Source organism: Colossoma macropomum, unplaced genomic scaffold (assembly GCF_904425465.1).
Source record: "Colossoma macropomum unplaced genomic scaffold, Colossoma_macropomum, whole genome shotgun sequence".
In the NCBI taxonomy this organism is placed as follows: Eukaryota; Metazoa; Chordata; class Actinopteri; order Characiformes; family Serrasalmidae; genus Colossoma; species Colossoma macropomum.
In genome coordinates this window covers 35734935-35758633 of record NW_023494798.1, presented here as the reverse complement: position 1 = coordinate 35758633, position 23699 = coordinate 35734935, and the positions used below count along the sequence as shown (strand labels likewise).

At 39.4% G+C, this 23699-nt stretch overlaps 1 protein-coding gene across 1 annotated transcript in view; it reads left to right on the top strand.

Moving 5' to 3' along the window:
* Positions 1 to 23699, top strand: part of prx (periaxin) — a 40670-nt gene that overhangs the window by 1843 nt on the left and 15128 nt on the right. Inside the window, 2 exon segments of the mRNA XM_036584809.1 lie at positions 21904 to 21959; positions 22972 to 23079. Coding sequence (XP_036440702.1) covers positions 21904 to 21959; positions 22972 to 23079 — 164 coding nt within the window.

The following is a 23699-nucleotide window of genomic DNA, read 5'->3' as shown; positions in this document are numbered from 1 at the left end:
TCTCCTAACAACCACCTGGAAGAGCTGGTCAACCCCAAAACTGCCCCCATCAGATAAACAGCACTTAAAGCTTTCATCTCTGAGAGAGAGGAGAAAATCAAGCTGCTTCAGATCTGAAAACATCCACAGGTGTTTCTGTCCATCCTTCCACTGTGAGAAGACGACTCAGCGCTGTGGGTCTGAAAGGATGTGTAGCTGATCAAGAAGAACCTCACTGAGAAAAGGAGACGGACACATCAAACAAAGAAGCTAAACAATGGACTGACCACCCCAGAGTCCAGACCTCAACACCACTGAATGTGTTTGATTACTTCAGAAAATGATCAACCAGCTTCTAAGACTGAACTTTGGAGGTGTGTCTGCAGATTCTTTGAGGAGCTGAAAGCGAGTCTCCTGAAAAGAATGGAAGCTGGAATAAAGGCCCAATCCCATTTCTGAACTGAGTTACAGGGTAGTGGTTGAAATCTTGCCCTACGAAATGGGACCCTCAAATAAAAAAGAAAACATTCCTTCATTAACAGCTACCAGCGCTGCTCTGTAGGCGACCCGGCCCATCTTCAGTGATAGCAGAGGAGGGTAAAGTTCAGCTCCTCACTGCTGGGCTTTAGTTACATTTAGGGCATCATATGATCTTCAAAGAGGGGGGCAATTATTTATTATCACTGCTAATTATTTGGTGATATGAAGCTGAAGTCAGATATTCTCCAGCTTCTTGTTTGAATTTTCCCGTTCCATCTTAAAGGGTGCAGCAGTTACATTCTGGTGCTTCAGGCGTCAGAACTGCTGGACTATTTAAGGTGGAACGGGAAAGTTAGCTAGCTAGCTACCGAGACATTAGCATGCTATTGGCGATTTTATGCTTGTTATGAAGAAAACGACCAAAATACATGGAAACGACATTAAACTATGATAATACAGTGATTATCATCATTTTTTAACAGAGAAAATTCTCACATCTGTGGGTTTCTTTGGTCTCTTGTTCTCCATCTTGCCGGTTTTTCTTTTTTTCTCATATCTCTCTGTTTGGAGTCTCTGAAAAACCTCCGTTTGGAGGGTCATGTTGCCCCAACACTTCACCCTCCCCCTCTATCTCAACAAGAATCAGGACACCCTATCCCTAGACGTGAATGCGCAAAACAGAGGGCTAAGGGCTCAGTGGTAGGGGCGAGGGGTGAAATGGGACTGGGCCAAAGAGTGACTCACTGAACACTCACACAGCTGAGATTCGAGTTAGTTGTTGAGGATTCTGGGTAACTTTCTGTTAAATATAATTTGTTTTGTTAAAAATAAACACATTGTACTTAAAGTTTGACTGGAAGTTAAATAAGTGAAAGGAGCTCTCTGACTTGTGCACAGTGCTGTATACAGTACACTCTTCTGTAAATGTGTTTTATACCTGTTTACCGTTTATTAAACGTCACCTGTAATACAATGATATACAGTGGTGTGAAAAAGTGTTTGCCCCCTTCCTGATTTCTTATTCTTTTCCATGTTTGTCACACTTAAATGTTTCAGATCACCAAACAAATTTAAATATTAGACAAAGATAACACAAGTAAACACAAAATGCAGTTTATAAATGAAGGTCTTTATTATTAAGGGAAAAAGAAATCCAAACCTACAGGGCCCTGTGTGAAAAAGTGATTGCCCCCTAAACCTAATAACTGGTTGGGCCAGCCTTAGTAGCAACAACTGCAATCAAGTGTTTGTGATACCTGGCAATGAGTCTTTACAGCGCTGTGGAGGAATTTTGGCCACTCATTTTTGCAGAATTGTAATTCAGCCACATTGGAGGGTTTCCGAGCATGAACCGCCTTTTTAAGGTCATGCCACAGCATCTCAATCGGATTCAGGTCAGGACTTTGACTAGGCCACTCCAAAGTCTTAATTTTGTTTGTCTTAAGCCATTCAGAGGTGGACTTGCTGGTGTGTTTTGGATCATTGTCCTGCTGCAGAACCCAAGTGTGCTTCAGCTTGAGGTCACGAACAGATGGCCGGACATTCTCCTTCAGGATTTTTTGGTAGACAGCAGAATTCATGGTTCCATTTACCACAGCAAGTCTTCCAGGTCCGGAAGCAGCAAAACAGCCCCAGACCATCACACTACCACCACAATCACTTTTTCACACAGGGCCCTGTAGGTTTGGGTTTCTTTTTCCCTTAATAATAAAGACCTTCATTTATAAACTGTATTTTGTGTTTACTTGTGTTATCTTTGTCTAATATTTAAATTAGTTTGGTGATCTGAAACATTTAAGTGTGACAAACATGCAAAAGAATAAGAAATCAGGAAGGAAGCAAACACTTTTTCACACCACTGTATTTGTAAAATACCAATGATGTTGAGTTTTATTAGTTTTGTGTGAGTACAGCATCAGCACTGTAATAAACGCGGGTTGTTGTTGTCTCCTACATAATGTACAGATCATATATTCTCTATAGGTGCAGGTTTTATACCTCCACAGCATTACAGCCGTATATCTCTGGTGAACAGTGCAGGTCTCTGAAGCAGAAGCGTCTCTCAGAGCTTAAAAGAGTGTTAAATATAGCTCAGGTTGAAAAGCCTTCAGTTCAGAGAAGTCATGGAAATTATAATGTGTTTTTTGTGTAAAATTGAAATGACGTGACGTGTTCATTCATATGAAAGTGGAACATTCAAAGCAAAGTGCTGTTATTTTTTAAAAAGCAGATTAAATCTGCTTTTCAAATATCTTTTTTTTTTCATGGTTGCTGTTGTCAGAACAAAACCTTGTATCTCCAAAATGGTAACTTTACAGTAGAAGGAATAACATACTTTATTTTTAATTTAAGTCAATGGAACCAGAATTTTTCCAAGTAATATTTTTACCATTTCCCATGTACACACAATGTAAAGGGTAACAGGCATTTTCAGATTATGCAAAAACTGAAAAATTGTGTATCGCTGCTGTCAGAAGAAAACCTTGTATCTCCATTTTTGTCATTTTTCAGTTGCCTGTTGTTCTTTACAATGTGTGTAAATTTCATGATGAATGAACCAAAAGAAATTTTCCAAGATTACTTGGAAAAAATTCTGGTTCCTTTGACTTACACTAAAAGAAAAGTATGTTATCTTGCTGCTGTCAAAACAAAACCTTGTGTTGAGGTTTATAGTGTTTGGGTTCCAGTGTACTACATTTAGGGACTCCGCTGAGTCAGTTTGAGGTATGTTGTCGTGCTACTGTTGGAGCATGGAGGCCACTACTACAATACAATCTGATAAAAGAAATCCACTTCCTTTGCTGTCTGGGTTGACTAAATTAAAGCGATAGTTTGGCTCAAATTCCCCCAAGAATGTACCTAAATCATCAAACTGTGTGGAGTTGCTAAAGCTGCACTATGTAGGATTTGGGGATTTGGAGACCTCTCTGGTGTAAATGTGTAACTGCACGCAACGTGCAGATGAACATTCTGTAGCTTGGGTTGTGCTTTGGCTCCTTCCCCAAGGGGATGAATCTGATGACTGAAAGAGAATTGAAAGTAGTATTGAAATGTAGTTTCTAACACTGACATACAGATATCAGTAACACTTTACTTGAACTCTGCTGCAGAACAAACATGTCGTAGCAGATGTCATATGCTGTCATAACAGACACATGCTAGCAGTTGCTAAGTTAGCTAATGTTTGATCTAGTTAGCTGTCATGATATCAAACATTACGACTACGGTCATTACAGTTAGCGATAATGGTAGCATGGCACTGTTATATGACTAGACATGAGCTTATGACATCTGCCATGACATGGCAGCACTGCTGTGTCTGATCCACTCGCACCAGCACAACACACACACTAACACACCACCACCACATCAGTGTTACTACAGTGCTGAGAATGATCCACCACCCAAATAGTACCTGCTCTGTGAGGGTCCATGGGGGTCCTGACCACTGAAGAACAGGGTAAAAGGGGGCTAACAAAGTATCAGAGAAACAGATGGACTACAGTCTGTAACTGTAGAACTACAAAGTGCACCTATATAGTAAGTGGAGCTGATAAAATGGACAATGAGCGTAGAAACAAGGAGGTGGTCAGAATGTTATGCCTGATCGGTGTATGCTTCCACTACTTGCTAGCTACATTCAGAGGCGTAGCCAAGGGGTGGCCAAGGGTGGCCAGTGCCGTCCTAACATGAAGCACGGCTACCCCTTCTGGCCACTCCAAATAGTGACAGTCAACTATTATCAGCCGGCCATCATCAAAAAAAAAGCAATAATTATGCTTAATGGTGAAAATCTGCCATTGGAGTAGCTACCAATCATTTAACAGCATCTTGCTGTGACTGGCTAATTTGCAGAGCAAACAGTGGAGTGATTGTGCGCTGGGTCCTTCAGCAGTGCTGCTCTGTGAGCCATGTTATGAATTGGGCTATTTGATGGGGAGATGAGTTAACTATCAGAAATCAGTCACCTATGATTATTTATCACGCTAACTCACTTTCTACAGCTGAATACATGCACACTGTTGGTTTCTTTATACAGCACTGAGCTTTTTAATCATTAGACTGCATAACCTGCAGTGAATGCAGCCTAAATGAATAACTGCTATGGCCTGTCTTTATGAAATGTTTTTAATGTTGTGCCATGAAAAAAATGCATTGACCTAATATATCGCTGTTGTCGGAACAAACCCATGTATCTCCAAAATGAGAACTTTACAGGAGAAGGAAAAAACACACTTCACTTTTAATGTAAGTCAATGGAACCAGAATTTTTTCCAAGTCATTTCGTGCCGTTTCTTTTGGTCCATTCATCATGAATTTACACACAATGTAAAGAACAACAGGCATTTTCAGATTATGTCAAAAACTGAAAAACGACAAAAATTGAGATATGAGGTTCCGACAGCAGCGAAATGTTACATCAACACAGTTTTGCCTTTCAGTTTACTTTCAGCAACAGCTGTATTGATGTAATATTATATTCATGTGAAAATGACAGACAGTTTTAGTTACGCACAGAGAAGAAAGATCGTCACTTTTTCTCATTTTAATACATTTTTTAATTTAATTTTTTAATTTAATTGAGTCTTATAGAATCTGACCACCCCATTCTAAAAGTTCTAGTCACACCCCTGGCTCCATTAGCCTTGTAGCTCGGAGTGCTACACTCTTAAAAACAATGATTCTTTAAGGGTTCTTTAGTAAAGAAAATGGTTCTGTATAGAACCACGAACAAGAAGAGAAAACTAAAGGGTTCTTTGCATCATTAAATGGTTCTTCAGATTGATGGAGAATGTGCTGTACATGGTTCTATATAGAACATTCTTGAAAAGGGTTCTATATAGCACCAAAAAGCATTCTGTTGTTACGATGTCAAGCCTGTAACAATAGAAGAGCCCTTTTGGTGCTATACAGAACCCTTTTCAAGAAAGGTTCTATATAGAAGCATCTATAGTTCATTATCCATCAACATGAAGAACCATTTCATAATGCAAATAAACTTTTAATCATGCAAGGTGATCTTTGAGTGTTCGTGGTTGTATCTAGAACCATTTTCTTTACTAAGCAACCTTTGAAGAACCATCTTTGTGTGTTGAACTAGTGTGTAGATTTAAAGAAGCATCAAGCGTGTCTTGGCTGACCGACTGCATTTGAGGGAAACTGTAAATCTTTGTCAGTATGAATTGGTTTGTGTCTCTCACCTGAAGCTGAGGGGCTTCATTCTGTCTTTTTGACCGCACTGACCCTCCCTCCGTCCGCGGGCAGCTTCCTGACCCGTCTGCTGCTTCTGTAAATAACATGAGATGGAGGGGTGAAGGTGAAGAGGGAGGATGTCAGCATTGTTCTGTTGGTGCAGTCGGACATGCGTGTGGTTTACTATCAGAGAGTGTTTATGTGGTTTGTTCTGGGACGTATTTCCAGGAAACGTTGCTAAAGAGAGATACAGTGATATTTGTTTATCTCTCTGATAGCGGGAGGCAGATAACACCTGATTTACAGCACAGAAGGTTTTTTTTATATTGTACACCGAAAATGTAAAAGTCAGGTCAGCCTTATTTTTAATTAAGCTTTTACACTATTTCAACTTAGTTCAGTCAAAACGTTCTTTAGAAAACAAAACAAAAATAGTATCGCAATCATGAGTTCAAATCCTGGAGGGAATCTTTATCCATGTGGGTGGGGGGCAATGTGTGATGGAGTTTTAGCCTGTGGCAGGGAATTGGCAGTGATTAAGTTGGGGGAATTAATTGAGTAAAATTCGCCCCAATATAAAGCTGTTTTAACTGATAAGAAAGCTGCACATTCACTGTTATTCATTCAATCATTCAATCATTTCTTTATTTACTTCTTTTATTTATTTTTCTTTTGAGTAAGCTCAGCTGTGATTTGTAGACCCAACTTAATGCAGTGCTAAAATGTAAGTTAGGAAAACTTTTAACTCTCTAAAATCCCAGGCTTATACATACTAAGGCTTATAATTCAGTACCTACAGGGACTTCAATGCAAACCGAGTTATCAGGTTATAGAAGTGTGTAGTAAAACTTTGGGTCCTGGTCATTTAAGGGGTTAAACTAAACTCAGTTTAAAATAAGCCGTAACTTAAAATTTCAAGTTGACCTGACTTCAGGTTTTTATAGTGTGTGTGTTTACAGGCACTTAATAATCCAATAACTGCAGAAAATCAGATTTTGTCAGTAACCCGATTCAATCAACACATTTTCATGCCCTTGAGTAATCAGATAAAGGGGAAACTCCAGGTCTACACAAGTCAGACAGTAATCAGATTTCTGCTTTGCAACCAGCCAATAAACTCACAGAAGAAAATTTAAACTTCAAGTCACAGCTTTTTTTTAAAACATTGCGTCACTTTATCTGAAAATATCAACATACATCATCTAGAAGATGAAGAATATTTAAATTTAAGTATTTGGTTTCAGCGCCGCTCCAACAGTGTTTTGCTCCGTCTCGCTGCAACGCTGCTCGCTTATTTCCAGTCCTGCCATCTGTTTTCACACATGCTCAGACTGAGAAATCCGAAAGAAATCAGAGTAAGAGTTTACATGCACTGAGAAATCAGATTACTGAGCTCAAATCCAGCCTCTTTATCAGATTTCTTAATCAGTTTTCTAGATCACAGTACGGTGTTTTCATGACCATTTGAATAATCAGATAACTGCAGAAATCTGATTATGATTGGATTACTGAGTGCATGTAACCGCACTCAGTGTATTAGCCTGGCCGCAACTCCGCTAATCATCAGCTCTCAGAATGATGTGGACTGTAAATGTTGAATATGTCAGGTTTTAGGATTAAGCTTATAAATATAAATCCACCCTGAAAAAAACATAGAATCCATTTTCTGTTCCTGGTGGTGGCCCACAGTCATTAATGGTGTTCTGGTTGATATCACAGCGTGAAGGACTCTGGTTTGATAGGAGCATTTGATGGTCTCCAATTGAGATCTGAATTCTACAGGAAACTAGTGGTGTCTAAAGGAACCATTAAGCCTAATGGTCTTTTTTTTCAGCAGGGCACTATTTTGTCTTGGGGTGCCTTTAAAGTGGTAGTTTAGCAACAGCTCATCTTAGCACAGCCCTCCACTTTACCTCAATACATTTGATCAGCCAAGACATGTTTGCTGTCTGAAGTTTAGGTTCTTAGTTTCGGCACTGGAGCTAGGCTAGCTAACTATTAATGGAAGCTTATACCCCACCAGTTAGCATGGTGCTAACTACATGCCTAAATCAATGCCTCAAAGCGTGTGGAGTTGTTCAGTATCTCTAATAGACTAATATTATTAATTATTAATATTATTACTAATATTACCTAATAATATTATGTGGTTTCTGACACACTTTTAGTTATAAACATGGAAAGATGTACATTAGCTTGGCCATCTTGAAGCCTGGGTTTTGTCCACTTACAAGTCTGTTTGAGAGCTTAACATATCAACAGCTAATGCTAATTGGTGTGATATATGTTTTGTTACTCATTAACTACTCCTGCTGAAAAAAATAATTAAGTGACCCTTATTAATCCCACAACGGGCAAATTTCACCTGCCCATTTAACCCATCTGTGCAGTGAAACATCACATAGACTAGTGAACACACACACTATTGGGGCAGTGAGCACACTTGCCCGGAGCGGTGGGCAGCCCTATCCACGGCGCCCGGGGAGCAGTTGGGGGTTAGGTGCCTTGATCAAGGGCACTTCAGTCACGTACTGTCGGCTCAGGGGATCGAACCAGCGACTTCGACTTCGACCTCAACTGCCCCCAAGTATACCACATAGAAACCATTAAACATTTCTATTGGTTCATGGTGGTGTCCAGTAGCCACTAGTGGTATTTTCTGTTTTTCTGATGGATTTAGTGTAAAGGGCTCTAATGGTTTAACAGGTGTTCTGAAACTGATTCCAGATGCATTTTACTGCTGTTGGAACAAAACTTCATATCTCCAAAATGGTAATATTACAGGAGAAGCAAAAAACATACTTTACTTTTAATGTAAGTCAATGGAACCAGACTTTTTTCCAGGTCATTTTGTGCCGTTTCTTTTGGTCCATTCATCATGAAATTTACACACAATGTAAAGGACAACAGGTATTTTCAAATTATGTCAAAAACCAAAAAATGTCAAAACTGGAGATACCAGGTTTTGTTGGTTTATCATGGGATCTGAAGGTGTCCTACAGGAAAATAGTGGTCTCTAATGCTAACCATTAAGACAATTTTCATTCCCAATTCCCAGAAAGGAAAACCATCAGGTTTTAATCCTAATGGTTATAATGGTCTTTTTTCAGCAGGGACATTAGCCTCATAGCTCTAGACCTAAAACAAAAGAGGCAAACTTGTCTTGGCTGATCGACTGCATTTGCCATAAGGAGGAGAAAACTGTTCATTTGACTCAAACTATCACTTGAAGTGAGGTTTCTGTTAAACAGGGGTCATGTGACTTGTTGCCAGTGTAGCTGTCATGTGACCCCTGGTCCTCCTGTGCTCAGAGGTTTGGCATTTTATCCTCCTGACGTAGTCGTCACTGGACAGACAGGACGCATTATTGCTTTATGCCAAGCAGACCTGCTTACTTCACCCTACGCGCCAAACTAAATCCAACTTTTATATCTCTAACAATGACAGAGTTTCAACAAAGCACGCGGCCAAGCCGCTGGCAGCCGCAGGAGTCAGAGCATGCATGTCATGCGGTGCCTTTGGCCCTTTCCCATTAGGGCTGCCCAGGCACCACCCCAGTGTCCTGTTTCAGCACGGGCTCTGTGCCTACAGAACCTGATAGAACACACCCTAGCCCCAGACGGATCAGGGTGTATGCTCTTTGCCAGTGTTCAGCAAAAACATTCAGGCGTTGAGCCTCAAAAACAGCAGCAGCTGCCTGGCCCAGAACACGCTGGCTACACTAATCATTGGAGCTGGCTTTATTTTTATTTTTGGTCTCCAGGGGCTAAAAATAGCTCCTGACAGCTTCACTTGGGCTGCGTTTGGGCTGTTTTCCGATTGTTTGGTGCACTCCGTTGGGAATTCCAGCAATGCCGGGTTAGCTGAGAGTGAGCCTTGTTTGTGTCACGCTAGCAATGTTTGTGTCTCAGTAATAGAGGCCACTATTTGACAAGACCAAGTCCAAGTCAAATTTCTGCCCCAACCCCACCCCATCTTCCTCCCTCCCTACATGGGGCATCCCACAGACGTCTGTCCAATTGGTTTTCTGACCACCTCCCCTCAGAGAAGGCCGTTAGGCTGGACTAGGTTAGCCTAACAGTGCTGGCTCAGTCAGAGAGTGGCTGGCTGACAGCAGAGGGCAGAGAGCGAGACTGAGTGTCAATGAGGATTTGACTGAGACGGCTTCGTTTCAGCTGCAGGAGAAAGTGCTGATTCAGGTAGGTATGAGGTGGTTTTCTCTTTTCCACTGATTCCACGTGGAGCTCCGTTCTCTCTCAGCTTTGACTGGACGAAAATGTGCGTTTCTGTGTTTGACAGCTGCTCCAAACGGGGCTGAGATGGACCAACATTTAACCCTTTAACCTCCAGGATTATTGGACAGTTATTAGACTTAGGACAGTAACTTTTATTATTCATTGTCTACTATGAAATATTCATTAACTACTATAAATTATTCATTAGCTGCTATGAAATCTTCAGATCTACTCAAGATTTCCTTCCATAAACTGCTTTTCTGTAAAGCTGCTTTGAGACAACACTAGTTATAAAAAGTGCTATACAAGTAAATGTTGTTGTTGTTGTTACTATAAATTATTTAGTATCCACTATGAATTATTTGGTATCTACAATGCAGCTGATATGTAAGTTCTGTAGTTATGACAGTGAGGAACTGAAGTGTGGACCCACATAAAGTGACTAAAAGTTACTATATTTACATTTTGAAAAAAGTGAAAAAAGGTAAACATCAATGATATTGTAGAATAAATTTCACTTTAATCTTGTAGTAGAAAATATTTGCTATTTTTTTAGTTTTGTAGTAGAAAAATTTACATAATTATTCTAGTAGAAAATATTTGCTACAATATTGTAGTGGAAAATGTACTTTATTACTGCAGTAGAAAATATTTACTGTAATGTTTAGTAACTACTATGAATTATTCAGTATCCACTATAGATTATTCAGTATCTGCTATGAATTATTTGGTATTTATTATGAAACTAATCCATAAGTTCTGATGATGAACCACATAAAGTAGCTAAAATGTACTTTATATACATCTTTAGAAAGAGGAAGAAAAGCAAATATTTATAATATTGTAGTATAAAATTCACTCGAATCTTGCAGTAGAATATTTTTACATTTTTTTTTGTGTTGTAGTAGAAAAATTATTTTCTATTAGAAAATATTTGCTATAATATTGTAATAGAAAATGTAATTTATTACTGTAGTATAAAATATTTACAATAATATTGTTAAAATATTATAATTTAGAATATTCATATCTTGACAAAGTAAGAATTTATATGACATTATAGTACAGAATTTACTAAATTCTCTATAAAGCACTGCTGGGGGCCACAAACATCTTGAGATTTCAGTGCTGGTTATTACAGTTGTAGGTGTCTGACCTGGATTCTGGAGTACATGGGCGTGTATTTGTGTGTGTGTGTGTGTGTGTGTGTGTGTGTGTGTGTGTGTGTGTGTTGTCTATATTGGGTTTACGGAGCGGCGCAGCTGCTGCGTCTGGTCATAAGACCTGAGTGTCAGGCTGAGTTTGGATGCCATAGCTGAGATAGCGCAGTGTGGTGAAATACGGCAGGATTCCTTCTGAATGCACACAGCAGGATCACTCCAGCTTCAGACTGCATGACCACAGCGCTTTTTACTCAGAATGACCGTATGCTGTGGTCAGGCACTGATGCAGGAGGTGAACATGGACATAAATATCAGGTTTCCTGAGGAGGCCGACACGCCTCGATATGAATAAACAGAGTGCATGTGCTGATTTTAGAGCTGCAGAATGTGGCTGTTAGAGCTGCTGTTTATACAGTAACAGTCAAAAGTCTGGACACACCTGCTGTGGAACTGCATTAGTGACCAAATCCAAACTGTCTTTTAGATTCTTCAGTGAATCCATTCAGTCAGGTGGGTCAAAACTTTTGGCTGATAGAGGCGTAAGGTGTGTGTGTATGTGTGGCTGTGTATGTGTGCTTGTCTTGCTATCCCTGCGAGGACCACATGTCCTCACATTGATGACAAAATAACAGTTTTGCACACGTGAGGACATTTTGCTGGTCCTCACTTGAACATGTGATGTTGTCACCACAAATTCAACTTTTTGTGGAAAAACTAAAACAGCAGAAATTTAATTGCCTTTAAATTGAGGCTAAGGTCAGGGTTATGTTTAGCAGTAGGTGTAGTGTTACTTGGCTACAGCACTACAGAAATCAATGAAAATCAGTGGAAGTCCTTACAAGTAGAGTAAGACAAACGTGTGTGTGTGTGTGTGTGGGTCTAGTTTGAGTCAGGCTTGTAATTTGTTGATGTTCTGCAGTTAGATTGTGAGTCTGTGTAGGAATGCTTCATAGTAACACCTTCATACCGTTCCACAACACAGTGTTTATAAATAAAATAAAATGATAGAAATTATTATTATTATCTTTATTATTATTATTATGATTATTATTATTATTATTATCATTGTTGTTATTTTATTTTATCAGACACGATGCACATAAATCAACCCAAAGCTAAATGTGCTACTGCTAGTGTATTGTTTATGTTTTATGTGGTTCTCTGTAGAACCTTTTTCAAGTGGTTCTATATAGCACCAAAAAGTGTTCTTCTATTGTTATGATGTCAAGCTTGTAATAACAGCAGAGCCATATACAGCACACTCTCCATCAATCTGGAGAACCATTTCACCCAGCAAAGAACCATTTAAGCATGCATTGCTTTAAATGTGTTCATAGAATCACTTTCTTGAGAACCCTTTAAGAACCATCTTTTTTTGGAGATAAGGGCATATTATGTCATATTGTCTCTGGACTGTGTGTGTGTGTGTGTGAGTGTGTGTGTGTGTGTGTGTGTGTGTGTGTGTGTGTGTGTGAGTGTGTGTGTGTGTGTGTGTGTGTGTGTGTGTGTGTATATGTGTGTGTGTGTGTGTATGTGTGTGTGTGTGTGTGTGTGTGTGTGTGTATATGTGTGTGTGTGTGTGTGTGTGTGTGTGTGTGTGTGTGTTTGTATATGCCTCTTGCATCACTGTGTGTGTATCTGTAGGTGTCGTGGTGTTTGAAGGATGGTTTCTGCCTCAGTTTCAGTGTAAAGTGTTTAAGTGTTTCCTTGAATCTGCAGAACCCTCCCAGTGTCCTGTTTACAATCAGGCATTTCCTGTGGGCACCCCTGGGAGAGGCAGGGGCATGATGTCACTTCCCCCCGGGCAGAACTGATGGAAAAAGTAACGCTAACTATCTAAAAACATCACAACCACAGCCGACAAACAGCTGTACAGTATTTAATTATGTGAAAATTATGAATAAATGAATGAATGAATTCTCTTATTGTCCAAGTTCAAACTGTACAAACTTTCTGAGTCTGATGCTCTGCATAAAAAATATATATTATATATAAAAATGTGATTAGAAATGTAGATGAGTCTAGAAAGATGGACAGAACTGTAGAAGATTCTGAGAAAGCTGAAAAACATCAAGAATAAAGTTAGAATTACTTTCATATTCAGGGTTCATAATGTATCAAAAGTGGAGATCAAATCTTGAGGCAAACAAACTGACAAAAAAATTAATGTAAATAGATAATTACAGTAAATTGTCTACTCTTTAGTAACGTCTCTTGTTGACAAAATTTGTGCATTATTAGTAAATACTAATATATATATATATATATATATATATATATATATATATATATATATATATATGTGTGTGTGTGTTTAATAATATGTACTCTATTCTATTATTCTAAAAATTTTAATAATATTTAATTAACAGCTGGAAGTTTCCTTTTTTAATATAGCGTTATTGGTAACACTTTACCGTAGGGTTCTGTTCATAAGGCTACATGACACCTACATAAGCTTATCATGACAACTGACACAACCCTACATAACTGATTATAAATGCTTTCCAATGGGCAACATCTGTCATAAAAGCTGCTTTAGCTACATTTGGCAAATGTAGCCTTTAGAGCAAATGACACTTGTTGGTATAAGAATTTCTAATCAGTTATGTAGGGTTATGTCAGTTGTCATGACAAGCTTATGTAGGTGTCATGTAGCCTTATGAACAGAACCCTACAGTAGAGTGTTACCACGTTTTTTCTAGTTTATACTCCTCAAGCACACAGTGAGTCATATGTACATTCACGTAGGAATGTGCTGCATGTCGTCAGTGCAGAGACAGAAATATGAGTGTGTAATAACAGCAGTGGTGGTGCAGTGATGTGTGCAGTGATGTGTGGAGTGTGCAGTGATAATGCTGTGTTATGTGTTGTGTGCAGTAATACTGTGTTAGCTGACTGGCTCTGCACTCAAACCTTCTCAGGGAATTCCAGTAATGCTGCAGAGCCTTTCCCTCATTGTCCACTCATAAATGGATAATTGACAACAACAGCACTGACCTTTACTCTGAGCCAGACGTGGGCTCGTTCTGCTGAATGTCCAGCAGTGTGCAAAAGTATTAGGCCACCTGAGAAAAGTATGTAAATGTTATGGCTGATTATGACATTGATTTGTTAACAGCCACGTCAGGATGGATTTTATTCATAATATGAAAGTGCAACCCTAAAAATTAAATGTAAAGACTGTATTTAAAGCTGTCTAGGAAATAAACATTTGTTTATCACACTGCAAAAAAGTTCTTGTCGAGTGAAATTATCTTAAATCTAGTCAATAAATCTCAATTATCTGTTATTGCACTAATTAAATAATTTTAACATAAAAATAAATTAAATAATCTTATAAAAAGATTACAACAAACCCGAAATGAGAAATATAAACAAATTCATTAGCTTATGTAATAAAATTCACTATATTTAGATACCATTTTTGCAGTGTAGGTAACACTTTGATTTATCTGAACTGTAAATAATGTTGATAAAACTGTGCTGTAAACACGTAACAGCAGATTTCATATACTGTCATGAGTCGTGATGACAGATTTTGTTCAGGAGTGTAACAGCGCTGTGTTACCATCACTGCTAACTGTCTTTTGACTGATTTCGTAATGTTTGATGTTGGCACTTATAAGCTTGTGTTACATGCTAATTTTTGCTGTGTAGTTAGTTGTGATCATGTTTACATCAGTGTAATGGAGTAAGTTACCGAACACTATAAATAAAAGCAAACAAACAGTATTATTAGTAGTTCCATCTTATACTTAGTTAGGCTAATTAATGTTAAATCAGGCTAATTAATCCATCATTACGCTAATCAGGTTAATTAACACGTAAGTTAAATTAGGGTAATGAATCCTTCAGTAAGTCATGTCAATTGATCATTTTGTCAAATCAGGTTAATTAATCCTTCAATAAGTTAAATCAGGTTAATTAATTCTTCAATAAGTTAATTAATCCTTCAATAAGTTAAATCAGGGTAATTAACCTTCATTTACTCAAACCAGGTTCATTAATTCATCATAAAGTTAAGTCAAGTTAATTAGTCCTTCAATAAATCAGGTTAATTGATCATTTTGTCATATCAGGTTCATTAATCCTTCAATAAGTTAAGTCAGGTTAATTAATCCTTTACTAAGTTACATCACATTAATTAATCTTTTGTTAAGTTAAATCAAGTTAATTAATCATTTATTAAGTTAAATCAGGTGAATTAACCTTCATTTAGTCAAACCAGGTTAATTAATTCATCATTAAGTTAAATCTGGTTCATTAATCATTCATTGAGTTAAATTAGGTTCATTAATCCTTTATTAAGTGAAATCAGGTTAATTAATCCTTCAACAAGTTAAATGAGGGTAATTAATCTTTCGTTAAGTTAAACCAGCTTAATTAATCATTCATTAAGTTAAGTCAAGTGTGCTGCTGGAGGAATTAGCCTAGCCGTGCTCCGCCCACTAATGTGTTCTTTAAACTTAATGAGAAACTGTAGTGCAGTTTTTACCCAAAAGATGTAAACTCTTCACTTTTCCTCTCAAACAGCCATTAAGTACAGGTCCTTCATTTGTTCAGGAGATCTTTCTGAGGAGATTATATTTAAGACAATCCACTTGCATAAAAACAGGAGTTCAAAGCTCCAGAGGAAAAGAGTCTCCTAACAACCACCTGGAAGACCTGGTCGACCCCAAAACTGCCCCATCAGATAAACAGCACTTAAAGCTTTCATCTCTGAGAGAGAGGAGAAAATCAAGCTGCTTCAGATCTGAAAACATCCACAGGTGTTTCTGTCCATCCTTCCACTGTGAGAAGACGACTCAGCGCTGTGGGTCTGAAAGGATGTGTAGAAGAACCTCACTGAGAAAAGGAGACGGACACATCAAACAAAGAAGCTGAACGATGGACTGACCACCCCAGAGTCCAGACCTCAACACCACTGAATGTGTTTGATTACTTCAGAAAATGATCAACCAGCTTCTAAGACTGAACTTTGGAGGTGTGTCTGCAGATTCTTTGAGGAACTGAAAGTGAGTCTCCTGAAAAATGAATAACCTACTTAATAGCAGTGCAGTTTTGACTGGAAACTAAATAAATGGATGGTGGCATTTAAGAGGAACCCTTTAGATCAGAATGTATTTAAGATTACGAAAAACATGCATTCAGTCAGGTGGGCCCACTGACACACCCGCCGGCTGGACGGTGGAAGGCTGGACGGTGGAAGGCTGAGTACTTTGCAGGCAGATGTGGGTCAGGGCAGTGTGTATCTATATTAGGCTCAGCTCTGACCTCCAGCATTCCTACTGTCCACTGCTTACAGCATCACATGAGTGCAGCTGCCACTTTCAGTCAGACAGTTAAACACTCACACAGATACTCTAGAGTGCAGTCATGCACGCAGCCACCACTGACCGACCCTCTGTAAACACGCTATAAATGCTGCCTGATCCAAATCATCTCAGAGCGGATAATTCTCCCCGGTTACTGTTTGGACAGTCTGTCCATCTGCACAGGAAGGGGAACGTACCTTAAACAGTAATGAACTGGTCACATTCACAGCCTGTTTCATTAAAAAGTGCAAACCCTGCTGAATAAAATCAGAAACCAGTAAAGGTATCCACTGGTTCCTGGTGTCACTAATGGTATTTAGTGTTTTCCTGATGAGTTGATATGACAGTATCAAGGACTCTAATGGATGGAAAGGAGTTCCACATGCATCTAGTGGTCTCAAATGGTAACCATTAAGCCAGTTCCCATTAGAACCCAGGCAGCCAGCATATATCGGTCCACTGGCTCAATAACTGGCACCCCACTGCTTGTTCGCCTCTGCTGATCCACCCTCGGACCACCCAGATTACTGTCCTGTATACAAGATCTAGCTAGTTTTTAATCTCCAGAGACTGCACAGAGACTTTTATTCTGGAAAATAAACTAAGACAGACATTACAAAAAACTGAGAGAGAAATAAATAATGACTAGACCTGATATAAAATGATTCTATAGAAAGTGTTACTGACGCTGAGCTGGATTAAAATTATTTACTAATTTACAAAGTATAAATAAAGAAAGGAAGGAAGGAAAAAACTGAACTGTGAGTGGAAAATGAGAGATGATCAGAGGAATTTTGTCTAATGCTCTGCTTAAACACCGGTGGGCCGCCCAGAAAACACTGAGCCAAACACCAGTGGACCGCTAGCTTTGCCATCAGCGGGCCAACGCTGATATCCTCTTACTATCAGGGAATGGACAACCAGGTCAGGTTAAAATCAGGATTTAATCCCAAAGGCTCTGATGGTCTTTTTTCAGCAGGGAAGTAGGTCTTTATCACAGAATGGTGTTTGTAGCAGGTTTCCCGTCCCCCACTGTGAGGTTTAACCCCATCAACTTCAGGCCTATTATTCAGTTATTAATCTTAAGACTGATTATTCAGTACATTATTGAGTGTCTACTGTAAAACTAATGTGTAAGTTCTGAGTTTATGAGAGTGAGGGACTGAAGTAGATCTGCTAGCACACAAAGATGAAATACACCTGCTAGTGCTGTGTTTCTGTTGTTTGTCTAGTTTGGTTAGTTTCTCTGTTTTGATTAGTTTGGCTAGCTTCCCTGGTTCGGCTAGTTTAATTAGCTTCTTCGCTCTCTGGATAATTTAGCTAGCTTCCCTGGTGTTTGGCTTTGGCTAGTTTTCCTAATGTTTGGCTTGTGTGGTTACCCTGCCAGAAAGACCAGTATAGACCAGCATAGCACCATCTCCATTTTGGCTGTTTTTCTTCTTTTACTGTTTCAAAATACCAGCTGTTCTTTAGATTCTGCCAACATATTACGACACATGGACAAACAGAAATAGTCCAACATGAAGCAGAATAAAATCTTGTTACATTAAATTCCATTGAAAGGTAAGGTTTTTTCCTTTTCTTGTACTTTTTTTGGAGATGAGAGGTTTTGGTCCAACAATGTTGTGTGATGTTATGCTGGACAGCAGCAATGCAAATACTTATCGCCACCAAAACCAGCATACGCTGGTATGCTGGTCAACCAGCATGAGCATGTTGGGTGACCAGCTAGACCTCATAAACTTGCACAAACCAGCTCAGACCAGTGTGCAAGCTGTTTTTTTTCAGTAGGGAACTTATTAGCTTCCCTGTTATTTGGCTAGTTTAGTTTGCTTCTCTGCTCTATAGATAATTTAGCTAGTCTCCCGGCCCTGCTAAAAAAAACATTAGAACGTTTGGGATTAAAACCTGATGGTTTTGCTTTCTAATGGGAATTGGCTTAATAGTTACCATTAGAGGCTGCTAGTTTCCTGTTGGACATCTTTAGATCCCATTAGGAGACCATCAAACACATCTGGAATCAGAACACCTGTCAAACCATTAGAATCCTTTACACTGTGATATAAAACCCATCAGGGAAATGCAAAATACCATTACTGACTATTGAACGCCACCAGGAACCAACAGAAACTTTTAATGGTTTCTAGTATTTTTTTCAGCTTGGTGGTGTTTGCCTACTCTGGCTAGATCCCTTGTCTGGTTAGCTTTCCTGGTGTTTAGTTAGTTTAGTTAGCTTTCCTTGGGTTAGGCTGGTTTGATTAGCATCATTGGTGTTTGGTTAGTTTGGTTAGCTTCTCTGTTGTTTGGCTTTGGTGATGGTGTTTAGCTTCTTTGATGTCTGGTTTGTTTGCTGTGCTGTTAGGATAGGTTGATTAGCTTCCCTGGTGTTTGGCTAGTTTAGTTAGCTTTCCTGGTGTTTGGTTAGCATCCCTGGTGTTTGGCTTTGGTGTTGGTGTTTAGCTAGTTTATTTAGTTTCTCTGGTGTCTGATTTGTTCTTCCTGCTGTTTGGCCAGTTTGATTAGTTTCCCTGGTGTTTGGCTAGTTTGGTTAGTTTCCCTGGTGTTTGGTTCGTCTGGTTTGCTTTCCTGGGGTTTGATTAGTTTGGTTAGCTTCCCTGGGATTTGGTTAGTTTGGTTAGCTTTAATGGGGTTTGATTAGTTTGGTTAGCTTCCCTGGGATTTGGTTAGTTTGGTTAGCTTTAATGGGGTTTGATTAGTTTGGTTAGCTTCCCTAGTGTTTGATTAGTTTGGTTAGCTTCCCTGGGATTTGATCAGTTTGGTTAGCTTCCCTGGAAATTGGTTAGTTTGGTTAGCTTCCCTGGTGTTTGATTAGTTTGGTTAGCTTCCCTGGTGTTTGATTAGTTTGGTTAGCTTCCCTGGGATTTGGTTAGTTTGGTTAGCTTCCCTGGGGTTTGATTAGTTTGGTTAGCTTCCCTGGGATTTGGTTAGTTTGGTTAGCTTCCCTGGTGTTTGATTAGTTTGGTTAGCTTCCCTGGGATTTGGTTAGTTTGGTTAGCTTTAATGGAGTTCGATTAGTTTGGTTAGCTTCCCTGGGATTTGGTTAGTTTGGTTAGCTTTAATGGAGTTCGATTAGTTTGGTTAGCTTCCCTGGGATTTGGTTAGTTTGGTTAGCTTTAATGGAGTTTGATTAGTTTGGTTAGCTTCCCTGGGATTTGGTTAGTTTGGTTAGCTTTAATGGGGTTTGATTAGTTTGGTTAGCTTTCCTGGTGTTTGATTAGTTTGGTTAGCTTTCCTGGTGTTTAGTTAGCATCCATGGTGTTCGGCTTTGGTGTTGGTGATTAGCTTTTTTTCAGCTTCCCTGGTTTTCTGGTTTGTTCCTCCTGCTGTTTGGAGAGTTTGATTAGCCTCCCTGGTGTTTGGCTAGTTTGGCTAATGCAACCGGTTGCACAGTGTGAAACTCATTAAATATTACAGCTCTCTGATCCACAGGGCTGTTAATGCTAGTAATGAGTTCATATGGCTGGGAGAGACACCTGATAGTGTCTACTAATGAGGAATGTGAAGCACTCAGATAGGGAACACCATCAGAATCCCTGAACGCTCGATAGCAACCTGATCCACGGTGGTCAGCAGGGTGGGGCACTGCATTCTTTGTCAGGCCACAGACCAAAGCACAGCATATACACACATACACAGAGTGGCTGAGAAATTTTACAGGCCAGAGATGTGCTAAGGGTCAGAAAAGCCATGGAAAGAATTTGAAAAGTGTAAAGCAATGTAGTTTGCAATCCTAGTCATGCTAAATCATGTGGTCCAGCATCAGTCAACAAGCCTGACATTTTCATTTCTGTGCAGCTATTATTGGTTATATTGACAGAGTTCTTTGTTAGATTAGGGTAAATTGGGTTAGATTAGTCAGTAGCAGATGGATTATAACCAGCTTTTGTATTAACTGTATTGATTAGCATCATGGTCAGTATCCATTTGATCTGGAAATGTTTTGGCAGGGGCGGCACGGTGGCGCAGTGGGTAGCGCTGTCGCCTCACAGCAAGAAGGGCCTGGGTTCGATTCCTGGCCAGGCGACCAGGGTCCTTTCTGTGTGGAGTTTGCCTGTTCTCCCCGTGTCTGCGTGGGTTTCCTCCGGGTACTCCGGTTTCCTCCCACAGTCCAAAAACATGCAGTCAGGCTGATTGGACACACTAAATTGCCCCTAGGTGTGAGTGTGTGTGTGAATGTGTATGTCTGTCTGTCTGCCCTGCGATGGACTGGCGACCTGTCCAGGGTGTATCCTGCCTTCCGCCCAATGACAGCTGGGATAGGCTCCAGCACCCCACCGCGACCCAGAAGGATAAGCGGTTTAGATGATGGATGGATGGATGTTTTGGCAGTCAAAACCATCCTTAAAGTCAACTGTATTAAAGTATGGATCACACACTGGCACTGCAGCTTAATAGAATGAAACAATGCCTTAATGTGAGCGTATTTACATCCAAACTGGATGAACTGTATATGGTTTGTTTTTAATATAGTCCCTCATTTTAGGGCACAGTGTCAGGCTCCGGTCCTTGCTGGCAAAAACACTGCAGACTTCAGCACACTGCCTCATTAAACACAGCTGATTTAGCTCATTAGCTAATTAGCAACGCCTTCATGAACTGACTTCAGAGTGTAAATGCTTCGGCCCTGAAGGTCCCAGTTTGACACGCCTGTTTTAGGGCACCAAGGAACAAAATGTTTGTTTTGGGGGTTTTCAGTCTTGTCTTTATTAGGTGAAATATTGTTTGTGCTACATGTATTTTAACCAAGACCTGAAATTTTCTCACAGCACTCCTGAGTCTTTGCAGTGGTTTCCTTTTAGAGAGAGAATGAATTTAAAAATGTTACCTCTAGCATAAAAATGTTGACATGCACAAGCTCCCATATATTTGCAGAATCTTTGACTTCCTCAGATTCATGCTACACTTTCACAGAGGTCTGGAGCCTCAAATCTGCTGGTAGTTCCACGCTCAAGGTTATTAGAGTATTGGGTTCATGATTATGGATTGAGCTTCCTGATTTTCTAGGAAACTCTGGATCTTTATCTCTTTTAAGAAGAATCTCAAGACTTTTCTTTTAAACGTGTTTTTATTAATTAATTTTATTTTGTTAATTTCCTGTAAAGTGCCTTGAGTTGATCCTGTCCTGAAAGTGTGCTACATAAATAAAACGTATTATTATTATTATTATTATTATTATTTATTATTGCTTAGCTGGTGATTGCCCTGAAAAGTTCCATAATTGCTTTGTGATGTTTTGACTCAGATCAGATGACACACCCAGAATCTACTCTAGACTTGCATGAACTAACAACTGGCCAAGAAACTGAATTTTCTGTTGTTGTATTTTGAAATAAAAAGCTGAACCAATGTGATGGAGCACAAAACAATAAAATATATGTAAATGTCCAATTACTTATGGCTTTGAACCCATGGATAATACTATTTACATAACTGTTTTCTTTATTTCCACTTATATTGTTATTTTAGATCATATTTGACGCCCATAATTGATTATATGACCTGCTGTGTTTTCAGACTCAGAGAGAGAATTGGAGGACAGTCATGGTCATCCACAGGCCAAAGGTCCAGCTGTAAGTGCCCATTCACATTCAAATATGGTAGTGTTTAACATTCAACAGTCGATTTGCACTGTGTTCCCAGTACTGTTAGGTGGTAGTGGTTAATGGTGAAGGTGTTATCAGTCATTCTGTTTCTTTTAGCTAATTTACTTTATGTATCAAGGGTCCAAATATGAAAACCATTATGCTGCTCAGCAACAACATGCAATAACAATGAAATACATTCTAAATGGAAATTCCACCGATTTTTCAACATGTTCCTCATAATTCAGTGATTAAGGTGTAAACGATGTACACAGAGTGATTCAGAGTGGTTTGGTGTGAAATGGTTCAGATGTCTTCACAGTGGTGGTGATAGGAACCAGGGGTCGCCATGACTACAACACAAATATAGACATTTTATTTACTATCCAGAACCACCAGTGAACCTACACGAGTCTTCTGAGTTTATATGGAATGTTGATGATGGAAAGTAGTGGAAAATCTGAAATAATACATTTTCTTTGGGGACTATTTAACACCCTGCATGTATCCCTCTACAATAAAATCTGTTTTAAAATTGTTTAATTTCAAAACCTTTGTAAACCTTCATAAAACAATGTCAGCATATTCATAACATGTAATAACGTCCTGCAAGGGAGCTTTTAGAAGCATTAAACTGTTCAGACATCTGACTTGTTAAGTTTCTCTAGAATGTAGAATTTCACATCAAACCACTTTGTTTACACTGAAATATCTTCTTCTGCAAACAGTTGTAAACAAACCAGTCTACTCTGATTGGCCGTTACTTGTATCATTAAAAAATTGGGTAACAGTACAACGCTGAATCCATGTGGTTCCTGCCAGAAGGAGAAACAGGACATCGTACAGCCCTGTGACCACCACAGTGATGCACAAATAAAGGCTGCAAGACTGCAAATGTGACGGCTCATGAACTGGAACAAAACAGACTGGCTTGTAATCTTCAGAGACAGAACTGGTCTAATCTTGTATTGTGTTTCTTCATTTGTGTGTCTTTGAGCAGTTAAAAGATAAAAAGAGGTCCCCTCCCTCAAACAGGCCTCCCTCTGCCCCTCAGCTCAGCCAGCACCACTGCATCTCTCCAGACGAGCAGGACAGTCCCGAAAGAGTTGTGAGTACCAATTACAATTTTAACTGTAATTTCAATTTCAACCAGCTTTAATCCAGAAGTGTGGATGCAGCTTCACATATGAGCACCACCAACAACTCCCTGATACTGAGCATGAGGAGGAAACAGTGAGAGAAACCAAAAAAAAACACTAAAATCATGAGAAAAAACACCGAAGGGAGCCCAGACTCAAAAGGAAAAACTCCATAAGAGCATGATGAGGAACGTCTGAGAGGAACCAAAACACAAAAGGAGAACCCACCTTCATCTGGGCTGTACCAGCAATAGAGTACAGCAATATAGTACAAGAGAACAATTCAACAGAAGCACTCATGGCATCATCACAATAGATAGCCCAGTGGTTTCCAACCCTGGACCTGGAGAACTCATGTTCTGCATATTTTAGATTGCCCCGCCTCATACCTGACTCACCTCTAGCAGCACTTATTAACGAGTTGATTAGTTGGAGGAGGTGTTTTAGGCCAGGAAACACCAAACTATGCATGACTAGAGTTGAAAGCTGCTACAGGCAAACAATCTGAAGATTATTATTGACAGATTTGAAGTCAAAGATAATGGCTGCATGTGAGACACCAGTAATTTCAGTAAAATTCTGCGTGTTT